We start from the raw sequence: 12199 nt of genomic DNA on the forward strand, positions 1-12199 counted from the left end.
AAAAATGCCGCCTCTATAAAGGTGCCCTTTTCCTGGCACAAAAAGGAGCGTCTTTGTGCTGCTTCTTTTTGCACCTGAAAAAGGCTGAGTTGGGGGTGTGGTTGTTGCGGCCCCAACCCAGTGAGCAAAGGGGGGGAGGCGGCGGCAAACTGCTCCTTATCTGCCATCTGTTTCGTCTCTGCAACTACATGACAAAGCCAACTACTAGTATCTGTCAGTGCAGCCTACTACACATTATTATTATTATTATTATTATTATTATTATTATTTACAGTATTTATACCCTGCCCTTCAGCCCTAAAGGCTCTCAGAGCGGCTTACATTATTATTATTTTTAATTAGTCAGTTCCCTGCCCTCAGGCTTACAATCTAAAAAGACACGACACAAAAGGAGAAGGGAATGGTGGTGGAGAAAGGGATCAGGTTCAGCATTCTTCTCTCCCTCTGAGGCCTGGACCAAGGCAGATGGACTGGAGGGAGGGCTCTTTTTCTTAGTTCAGGCCAGGCCCAGTGGAATCTCTCCCCCCATGGCTGGATGGCCCAGGATGGACCGGAGGGAGGGCTCTGCTTCTTTAAGAATCAGATAAACTTTTCTTTGTTAACCATATGGTAAGCAGATCTTTGGGTTCATTTTCTGTTACACTGAGTTTTGTTTTCCTGTTGTAACAAACTAACTTTCTTACATCTTTATTTACAGTTCCTTCGGATATGTGCTGACCTTTTCCGATTGGTCCCTTTCCTCGTCTTTATTGTTGTTCCATTCATGGAATTCCTGCTTCCGGTAGCCTTAAAATTGTTCCCTGGTATGCTTCCTTCAACATTTGAGACAAAATCTAAGAAGGTAATTGCTATGTGGGTTAACTCTTTGATAGTTCTTGGCCTTGCTGATTTTCTAAGTTGAAGATATTGTCTATGTAATATATATCCTAAGAGTTCCAGAAGTCCTAGTTAAAAACATGCTAACTAAAAGTCAGAATTTACATTTCTTCCAGGATTTGTACCACCTTCTAATAAGGTATAAATTATTGGTGAATAGCTCCATCTCATTGTTTTTAAAGATTGCAAAGTGTATATTAAAAATCATATGCTCTCCATTTGTATCCATTGTATCAAACAACATAGTACCATATTGATACTGATAAGAAGCACATTTTTAACAAAATGATAGCGTTTTGTGTTATTTTAAAGAAAAGATTAGAATTCTGGAAAATATTTTGTTTACAATTAAAACTCATTTTATTGGAAACATATTAAATCTAAGCTTACACTTACATTGCCCAGCAGATAAGGGAGGAACCTTTTGTAGATTTTTTGGGCTATACTCCTCCCAGTACTCCACACAGGCAGGAAAAAGAAAGACATAGGAGGAGCAGTCAGGAGGGGAAACCTTTCTGTATTACTGGCTCCCCCGCAGTACCACTGTTCAGCCTCAATCAAGCAGAGTCCATGTCCATTTCCATGTTCTGGAAGCAGGGCATGACAAGAGGCTGGCATGATTGTTGCTGCAGACACCCAGAATGCCTCTGGGAAAGCAGTTGGGGGACAGATGGGTGACCAATCTTCTTCCCCTTCCCACTCTCAGGCTTCAGAGGCATGCATATCCCTAGTGGTTGAGGGAGACCTTTCCTCGGGGCATGAAGGTGATGCTGGAGATCTATCAAACCCCAGGTTGAACTCTTATACTGAGGAGGCCACATGGGAGGTGGGGGCATCCTTCTCAGTTGTGGATGGCCATCATCTTGGCTGCGGGGGGCAAGAAGAAATCTAAGTGCACACAAGCAGCAGGGAGGGGAAAGTTTGCTACATGTGAGCTTGGGGCAGCCTCCCAATCGGACACCCCCCTCCCACCAAAAAAAACAAAAACCCTACACAGGAGGTACCAGCAGGTTGCTGCATGAGGTACTATGATACACACTTCTGTGTAGAAGAATGTGGGGATGGGACATCTGCTTGGGACAGAGGAGAGGGAGGAGAATGCCCCTTCATCTGCTGCCATGAGGCTTTTTCAGTTGGAAGATTTCTTTGTGCTGTTAAGAAAAGTGATTAGGGCATTGGGCCTGTCTCTCTCTCTCCCAGAAACCAGACTTCTCAAGGGAACAGAGAACTCTTCCTCATGACAGCTCTCACCCTCCTTAAGGTACCTCTCCATGTTTACTTCAGACAGGTGCTCAGGGAAGAGAGGAACAAGCCAGCCTCAAATAAAACTAGCCCAGGTTCTGCCAAGAGGCTTCATGCCCTGATGGTGGTGGTGGTGGTGATGATGAATTCTGTGGATCAAAGTGGGAAACAACAAATCAACAATGAATAACATCAATTAATTAATTAATGAAAAATATAACATTAATTAAAATACTATAAAAGGACAAATAAGACATACACATTTTAAAACAGTCCACATTTAAAATTCAGCATCTAAATTCACAATTTCAAAATCATCTAATTAAGCCCGCCCCTCCCCCGAGTGTGATGTTCAAACTGCAAATCCAATTGGTCAGTGCCCCTGTATTTGTCTTAATGTATTCTGCTATACTGTATTTTGTAAAGATGGAGAGGACACCCTGAAGGGATCTGAGGATTGGGAGGCTGGGGCAGCTCTCAAGAAGGTGCATGAAGCTATCTTGCTAGTTATCAGGGCAGCTGGCAGTTTCCATTATGACCAGAGCTCTTCTGGACCAGGGAGTTGCTGAATCAAATTTCTCCTGATGAACTAATATTAGACAGGGACTGAATAAACCAATAAAGACAACAGGCTTCTCAGAAGATTATTCTCTGGACGTATTCCAGTTCAACACCAGGGCTCAAGACCTGCATGCTGCAGTGAGACAGCTGTTCTGGTTATAGAGCTGGAATGTAGATGCCCACTCCAAACAGAACCTGGCCTTTTTGGGTACCAAACTTTTTGAGGAGTCCTTAAAGTAGGTCCTAGTGGAAAGCAAGCTAGATGCAGAGGGTTGGGATTGCTGAATCTCAAAATTATATTTTGAGTCGTCATGCCTGATGTGGATTTTAAAATTGATTATTTTATAAAGTAAAAAGATGCTAGATTTGGTGGGGAATCTGTGGTATGAGAAAACAAAGGCAAATGCAGACTTTAAAAACCATATTATAATGAGAACACTATTCAGAAGATGGGGAAAATACAAAGAAAGATTTGGTTCTAGAATTCTTGGATGGCTTTTCCTGCAGGAGATGTTCTTGTTTTTGGTCATGTGTGATTATTGTTTATTGTTTTGCATAATTTAAGTATTAAGTATGATGTTAAAATTCAATACAAAATACCTTTAAAATTAAAAATAATAGCAATATCGCATGTAAGAAACATGAATCAAGAAAAGCTGAGAAACTGTAAGGAATTCCATTTGAAAATGGAATCCACATATAATGAGCTAGTGGATAGGAAGGGGATTTTTTTGACCAGGGTATATAGGGTGGTTAAGATTAATTAAAAATAAGAATAATAACTGCTTTCCTGGGAGATATAAAGGGTTATGCTTTTTGTCCAGCTCAGAGGCAGCCTGTGTCAACAGTGTAGAAGATATTGCCATATCCAAATTCCATATGAATGAAAATTGATCTTGGCTCTGCCACTGACTGATGCAGCAGAGACACCTTACCACATGCAAGTTTTAAACTACAATTTTAGAAAGATAACAGCCCCTTTGACAGTACCTATCATATAACGTGATACTGATCTGTTGATGCTGTACTTCTGAAGTGTTGTTAGAAGTCATCTTTTCATTCGTGGGAAAACACTGCCACACCATTACACCACAGGTATGATAGTGACACTCCACTGCAGTCCTGATGTTGGGCTTACGCATTCTCCTACCCCCCTTTGCTATTCCCAGGAGCCTGTTTTCTCCCTCCACTCCATGTGTGCAGTACATGTGTGCAGCAGCTAGCTAAAGATTAAGGGGGAATGAGCAAGAGAGTGTGCAGGGGCTATCAATTGCACAAAAAGCCCCTAGAATAATAGAGTTGAAAGAGATCTCTAGGGCCATCCAGTCCAACCCCATTCTTCTATGCAGGAACACTCAATCAAGGCATCCCTGACAGATGGCTATCCATCCTCTGCTTAAAGACCTCCAAGGAAGGAGACTCCACTACATTCCGAGGGAGTGTGTTCCACTGTTGAACAGCCCTTACTGTCAGGACGTTCCTCCTAATGTTGAGCTGGAATCTCTTTTCCTGTAGCTTGCATCCATTGTCTGGGTTCTAGTCTCTGGAGCAGCAGAAAACAAGCTTGCTCCATCCTCAGTGTGACACCCCTTCAAATACTTAAATAGGGCTACCATATCACCTCTTAACCATCTCTTCTCCACGCTAAACATACCCAGCTCCTTAAGTCTCTCTAGATAAGGCATGGTTTCTAGATCCCTTCACCATTTTGGTTGTCTGTCTCTGGACACACTTCGGCTTGTCAACACCCTTTTTGAATTGTGGTGCCCAGAACTGGACACAATATTCCAAAGCTCCTGTTGTGCTGTTGAAGAGAGGTATGGTAATAAAAATCCAATAGGTTATTGTTCTCTCTTAACATGAGAAAGTCCTAGAAATGCAGTTCAGAGTACGTACTGAGCACAAGGCAATTAATTTCCTTGTGAAGCCACCATCCATACTGGAAATTATACATGACCCCAAAAGAAAATGCATGCATGTGTGCAGTAGCTAGCTACTATTATTAAGGAAATAAGCTAAATTTTAAGGAAAGCTCTATAAGGGTGGTAGGCTAGTCTAAACTAAGCTAGAATAGAAAGCGGACTAAGCTAGTTTTTCTTTTGGAGGAGTGAAAGAACAAAAAGGAAGGAGAGATACTTTACTAGGTTTCATTCTCCCAGAGTGGAGGATTAGAAAATACTGTATTTCTGTCCCCTAGCCTCCTTTATGCTTCTTCATTTCTCAGGAGCATCAAACCGTAACATGCATCAGTGATTCTAGGAGTTCCTTACTGACCAAGATGTCTGGGGTTGACCCAAATGTTAGCACTGGCAGTTCAGGGCCTTTGGGCGTTGCATGTCCATCCTTCTTTCAACCTAAACCCAGGTTGAAGGCTTTCACGGCTGGCATACATACTTTTTTAGGCTATCTAAATGCCATTAAAGATTCTAGAGCAGATAATTAAACAGAGAGTCTATGAACATTTAGAAGCCAATGCCATAATCACAAAAAGTCAACATGGGTTTCAGAAAAACAAGTCATGCCAGACAAATCTGATCTCTTTCTTTGATAAAATTACCAGCTTGGTAGATGAAGGGAATGCTGTGGATATAGTATATCTTGATTTCAGTAAGGCCTTTGACAAGGTTTCCCATGACATTCTTGCAAACAAGTTTGTAAAATGTGGGCTAGATAAAGTAACTGTTACATGGATTTGTAATTGGTTGATTGGCCGAACCCAAAGGGTTCTCAACAATGGCTCCTTTTCATCCTGGAGAGAAGTGACCAGTGGGGTCCCACAGGGCTCTGTCCTGGGCCCAGTGCTATTCAACATCTTTATTAATGACTTGGATGACAGAGTTGGGGGCATACTTATCAAATTTGCAGATGACACCAAATTAGGAGGAGTAGCTAATACCCCAGAGGACAGGACCAACATTCAAAATGACCTGAATAGACTAGAAAGCTTGGCCAAAGCTAACAAAATGAAATTCAGCACAGAGAAATGTAAGGTACTGCACTTAGGGCAGAAAAATGAAATGCACAGATATAGGATGGGTTACACCTGGTGGAATGAAACTACATGTGAAAGGAATCTAGGAGTCCAAGTAGACCACAAGTTGAACATGAGTCAACTGTGATTCGGCAGCTTAAAAGGCTAATGTGATTTTAGGCTGCATCAATAAAAGTATAGTGTCTAGATCAACAGAAGTAATATTGCCACTCTATTCTGCTCTGGTCAGGCCCCACCTGGAATATTGTGTCCAGTTCTGGGCACCACAATTCAAGAAGGATGTGGAGAAACTGGAGCTTGTCCAAAAGTGGGCGACTAAAATGGTGAAGGGTCTGGAAACCATGTCCTATGAGGAACGACTTAGGGTGCTGGGGATGTTTAGCCTGGAGAAAAGAAGATTAAGAGGTGATATGATAGCCCTGTTTAAATATTGAAAGGGATATCATATTGAGGAGGGAGCAAGCTTGTTTTCTGCTGCTCCAGAGAACATGATGCAAGCTCCAGGAAAAGAGATTCCACCTCAACATTAGGAGGAACTTCCTGACAGTAAGGCCTGTTCGACAGTGGAACACACTCCTTCCTCGGAGAGTGGTGGAGTCTCCTTCCTTGTAAGTCTTTAAGCAGAGGCTGGATGGCCATCTGTTGGGTATGCTTTGATTGAGCGTTCCTGCATGGCAGGTGGTTGGACTGGATGGTCCTTGTGGTCTGTTCCAACTGTATGTGGCTGTGTTCTAGAAGAATTTATTATTTGGAGAAAATTCTTCTAGAACAAGACCACATAGCCTGAAAAACCCACAAAAAACTAAACCCAGGTTGGCTGCACTTAACTGTCTGCCATCTGAACCAAAAGCTAGATATTAAAAAAAGGTAATAAATACACAACTCTCATCTTGCCAGAGTCCCACTGTTAGTGTTTATGAAATGCTGTGGAAAGACTTCCTTAGATGGTCTTGTACAAAATAGCTTTCTTGAGCATGTTTCTGCAGATTGTTATTCAGAACTCAAGATATGCAAATGTGAAATTAAACTGGTCAGGTAAGCATTGCATTAGTAAACTTTTAATACTCACTTCTTGTTTTGATTTTGCCCATACTCCAGCAAAACTCCAGGGCTTTTTGTTCATATGCAGAGGAGGTGTACAGTAAAATGTATTTTTCTTGATAGGAAGAGAGGTTGAAGAAAGAACTAAGATTGAAGCTTGAAGTGGCTAAATTTCTTCAAGATACTATAGAAGAGATAGCCTTAAAAAATAAAGCAGCCAAAGGAAATGCGACTAAAGACTTTTCAACCTTCTTTCAAAAGGTAAAAAATTAAATTCTTATTCTTATTTATTAGTTGATTTTATATAAATGTCTTTCTTCACTATAGATCCCAAAGGTGGCTAATGAGTAATATATAAGTATAGTTTAAATCTACCGCATTCAATAAAATAAAAATATATTACATAAAAAAGAGCAAGTTTGAGGGCAAAAAACGGGAGCAGAAAAATCACTCTGGTAGAACAAAAACCTATCTTAACAAGCAGGTCTTGTTTGTCTTGCTGCTGGAAGGAATGGAGCTAGGATTTAATAGACTTTCCTTGGAAATGAATTTCAAAACCTAGGTTGAACAACTATTTACTTATATCCGTGTTTAATAGATCACATATATTGTAAGACCTGCCCAAAATTATAACCTGAGCAGGGTCATATTGGAGAAGGTAATCCAGATAATCTACGCACTCACACACACATACAGATACACACAGTGTAACTGGTTAGTCATGATATATCATCATAGAAAATGCATTGTTCTGTCTGATGTCAAGTATACATCTGATAGGATGGGTTTAGCTTCCACTTCTACACAGGAAGACAGAAATCAGCTGCTTTTCAGTTTGTGGAAAGAGAGAAATAGTGGTGCATATCTTGAGCATATTGGTGATGAGCATATTGGTGATACTGTATCCAGTTTGTTGGATGATCTCTCCCACAGACTGTATTGATGTTACGAATTCTTTTTGGGGGAGTGAGAAATATTTTTATTAACACATACTGTGTTTATATATAAGAACAACATATATGGGAAATATAGAAGACACAAGCATAGGAGCAGGGAAAAACACACAACTTCCTATCTCCTAACAAATGGTTATAAATACTTGCATGCTCTGTTGTGACATTAGTTTTACTTCCACGTATTATATGAAAGCTAATCTGTTACAACAGTTAAAAATAATTAAACAAGTATACACTGAAGTTTCTGTATTCTTCTCTTATTTGTAATAATCTGTATTCCTTAATTCTATCTTTTTATTAATTCTTATTTTACAATGCATACTACCATATTTTTGAAATAACATTCTAGAAAGAAATTAAAATATAGGTTTATTTCTTTTTTCTCCCCCCTTCTTCCCTTTCTATTAAATTTCATCAAATACTAATCAACAAAAGGTCATCATATATCCAATATTCTTATATCCAATTCTTTACATTTATATCTTGTACCTGGTTTTCTTGCAGTACTTAATTTTAATATCAAAAACATATAGACACTCCACTTCTTCCAAATATGTCTTTAAGCCCATCTAACATCTTTACAGTGCAGTGTTTTGTCTTTTTCTTTCATTAAAATTGCCTGATGATTGTAATTGTGCTTGAATATATCTTTTTCAGAAATGTTTGTTGCACCTCCCTGGCAGTCTTTGAATGTTAGCATCCTTTCTTCTAATTTTTCTCTCTATCTGAACTGCGCACCTATCTGTGTCAGATACCTTCTTTAGTCATCTCTTCTGACTCCTCAGTACGTATTCCTGTCACTTCTGTTTCTCCCACCAAATACTCTTTTTCTGTTTTCCAGGCTTTGCATATTTAGCAGCTTCATTTATATACCACTCTAAGGAATCTCTAAGTGGTTTACAACTAATTGCCTCTATCAAGCTGGGTAGTCTTTTTAGCGACCTCAGAAGGATGCAAGCCTGAGTCAAGCCTGAGCCCTGGCTGGTACTGAACTCGCAAACTTGTGGTTTGTGAGTGAGTGGCTGCAGTACAGGCATTTAACCACTGCACCACTAGTCTGTGTATTTCATTTACACAGTCCTGATGCCACAGCTTAAAATCACTTTCAAGAAGCCCGAGTTCATTCAGTATATCAGCTAACATAACCATCTTGTTGAGTAATTGGTATATAGTACTAGCGTACCCTACCCTCCCAATTGAATATGGGGTTTCATATTTTTATATTCCATATCTAGAGTCAGCCATGTTTTTAAGAGGTCATAATAGGATTCCAGGAAATTTCACATGGGAAAGGCATGCTGGCCTGAAGATGTGGAAGACCTGGATACCACTAAATAACAGTTAAATGGGTTTACTCTGCTGATTACTCCATCCTCCCACAGGATTTCTGCATATCTTGTGAAATCAGATGTAAATGCCAGCCCTTGCACACCGTTTGCGCTCATAATTTATCCACAAACCCAATGTGCACAGAGGGTATCCCTCGCTCACTCAGTAAGAGGCTGTGTGAGCTACACTTCCGTCTTCCACGGACCTATCTTCAGGACTGGTAACCATCACTTGATAGTTCCTGATTTCTCGCTATCCAACCCTACACATCTTTACTTCTGCTAGCCTTGTATGATTCTAAAGTTGCATTTGATTTGTGTGTTTGTATTCATCTTTGCACATTTCTAAATACAACTTTTATTTATTGAAACTGGAGTCTCTCTGCAGTTACTATTAGTATACATAGTTGGAAAGATCCCGTTAAGTTACCTCTTACAGGCCTCCTGTTGAACTAATAATTTCCCCAAGATACCAAATAGATGCTGTCACTGTTTGTGGGGACTCCCAAGTCCCCCCACCTTTTTGGATAACAACAGCTGTAATTCTGTCTGTTTCATTTATCAAACAAGCAATTTTTTTAAAAAACCACAATTTTTTCCCCATGTTGCAGTTGCTCTTTTTATCCAGGAGGTGTCATTAATCTTCACCTATAATGGAGTATAGTAGATTCTTATTACAAACCCCAGAATTCAATTGGCAAGAGTTGAAACAGTTCACTTCCTCTTACTGGTTTCTTCCCATAGAGCACAGATCTCTGGAACATAAACAACAGCTCTCTTCTATCTCACTTCTTTTAACTCTTTACTGTCTCAATAGTTCTTTTAAATAAATTGTAATCCCAGTTATGTTCTCCGTTGTATTTCTTATGTAGATCAGTGCTTTGAACAATTAGTGTCTAACTCAGATATCTTCACACTGCTCATACACACACACACACTCTTTATAAACTTTATTTTTAAAAAATATTAGTTAAAAAACATATAAAGCAACACAAATATCATACAAAAGAAGAAAAGAAAAAAAACTTAAGAAGAGGAAGTGCAGCTAAACCAACAAGTGTATTTGTTTACAGTAATTACCATTCGAGAATTTAACATCTTTACCAACATCATTCTTTCCTTCTTTCTATCTACAATCTTCCCTCAATCATTCTTTACTTTCCTTTAATGTCTCTTTTTCTCTTCTTTCCCTTTCTTGGCTTCATTCTCCGTTCCTAAATCCTTTCTACTTACTTTATAAACTTTATATACTCATAAAGATATTAAACATTAAAGTTTATATATAAACTTTTTAAACTTTATATACTTATAAAGATATTAAAGTATCAGGGTTTTTAAGCATCCAATCAGTAGTAAAAAAATTACTTTTTCTCCTTGTAGAAGTATTAAGAGATGTCTTGACAGTGGAGGTTGTTAAACATCTAACCAGAAGGGGACTTTTAGAAGCTTAGCTGAAATTTCTTTTTTTCATTTAAAAGTACATTTTTCTTGTACTGCAATTCAGCTGCAGTGACCTGGCCAGAACAGGCCTCACAATTCCTTCCACCTCACCTATGCCTGGCATAGTCAAAACAACCTACCAATGCAGCAAGGGTAAGAAATAAGCCCCTATTGAGCTTTTCTGAGCTCTCCATGCCAGGGCAATATTTTGTGCTGGTCGGTGTATCAACTCAACCAGTACATACTATGTCAGCTTACTGAAGGTTTTGTTGGCACTCTGCCATTACAACTGGAAGAACAATGTTAAAAATTCAGTTAGCAGTTCCATTCTATACACCTGTAGCCATAATATTCAGTGCTTTTTCAAAAAGTGTCTGCAAGTTTTTAGACCTTTCTTGTCATTGTAAATACTGTGTTCTTACTAGTTGGAGGGTTATAAAGAAATTTCAAGTTGTCCGACATACCAAGTAACATAGCCTAGAATACCGCATATTAGTGATTTTCCCCCTCCCCTCAAATTCTGTTTTGAATAAAGGTTGTAAAAACAGTTGTATGCCTTTTATAACATGGATTTTCTATTTTTCAGATCCGTGAAACTGGTGAAAGACCAAGCAATGAAGAAATATTACGATTCTCTAAACTGTTTGAAGATGAACTAACCCTTGATAATCTCACAAGACCCCAGCTAGTTGCTCTCTGTAAACTGCTAGAACTTCAGTCAATTGGGACCAATAACTTTCTTCGCTTCCAGCTGATAATGAAGTTGAGATCTATCAGAGCAGATGATAAAGTAAGATTTTAATTCCAAAGATCCCTTCAGTCATAAAAGTTGCAAATGCTGCAGCCCTCGCTTTGACATAAAGTGATCTTTACCATTTACCTTCTGTACTCTTTCCGCTTTTATTTTTGAGAAAGTACAGTGTTTCAGGACTGCCTTAGTCAGGCTGTTAGTTCACAGAACCTTTCTGGTCTTTTTCAAAGATCTCAAATATAAGCCCTGCTGCCTGAGATCTTTCTAGGTCAGGTGTGAGAATTGTGAAACTCTCTCATGTTATTGGACTACAAATCACAGAGGTCTGGCCCTTCATAGCCAGTGGTGAGGAGTGCTAGATGCTTCAGTTCAACAACTTCTAGAGGGACCCATTAATCCCAGCCCAAAGTATATTATACTGCAGAGCATCTGCTTTGCCACTGTTCTGTAGTTGATTTTCCTTGACTATGTAAACTCTCATTCTTTGGCATGGTCTCTGTGCCTCACATAAATGGGTCTGTGCCTTTGCTTGCTCAGGGAACTCCTACAAAACATTCTAGAACTGAGCAGCTTGGTGGGAATACACCCCTCCTCCAATTGACTACCGTGCATGCCATAGCCCGCCAGGCTACCATATCCTCAGTTTCTTTTCCACTATCAGAGCTAGTCTCATTGGAGCGTTCTGGTCCTGAGTATTTTCTTTCGCTTCTTTGCATTTCTCTTCTACTTCTTTCACTGTATTTCTCACTGTCTTTCTTAAAAACAACACAGAAGATACTTTTTATCTGTCTTTTCTGCCTCTTGCCCCCCTTCCCTCTGGAATGTGCTCTATCTTCTTTATTTCTATGGCCTCAACTTCTCATTTTAAATGTTCCTCTTGTGATTGGAAAGTCTCAGAGTGTCTTTTCTGCCTGGGAGGAGGCATATCGTGGAGTATTGCCTTTCCATCTCTGAAGGTTTACCTGGCTGCAATTGTTGCTCACCAGCCAATGTTGCATACGAATAGGGTCCT

The 12199-nt window shown here is 39.5% G+C and overlaps 1 protein-coding gene across 2 annotated transcripts in view; it reads left to right on the forward strand.

Moving 5' to 3' along the window:
- Window positions 1-12199, forward strand: part of LETM1 (leucine zipper and EF-hand containing transmembrane protein 1) — a 60046-nt gene that overhangs the window by 14340 nt on the left and 33507 nt on the right. For both annotated transcript variants that reach the window (XM_089510944.1, XM_089510945.1), the window contains exons 4-6: window positions 698-841; window positions 6836-6973; window positions 11023-11226. In XM_089510944.1, the coding sequence (XP_089367070.1) occupies window positions 698-841; window positions 6836-6973; window positions 11023-11226 (486 nt within the window). The remainder of the gene's footprint in view (window positions 1-697; window positions 842-6835; window positions 6974-11022; window positions 11227-12199) is intronic.

This window comes from Sceloporus occidentalis, unplaced genomic scaffold (assembly GCF_023333645.1).
Source record: "Sceloporus occidentalis isolate IW3139 unplaced genomic scaffold, rSceOcc1.0.p SCAF_2, whole genome shotgun sequence".
Taxonomy (NCBI): domain Eukaryota; kingdom Metazoa; phylum Chordata; class Lepidosauria; order Squamata; family Phrynosomatidae; genus Sceloporus; species Sceloporus occidentalis.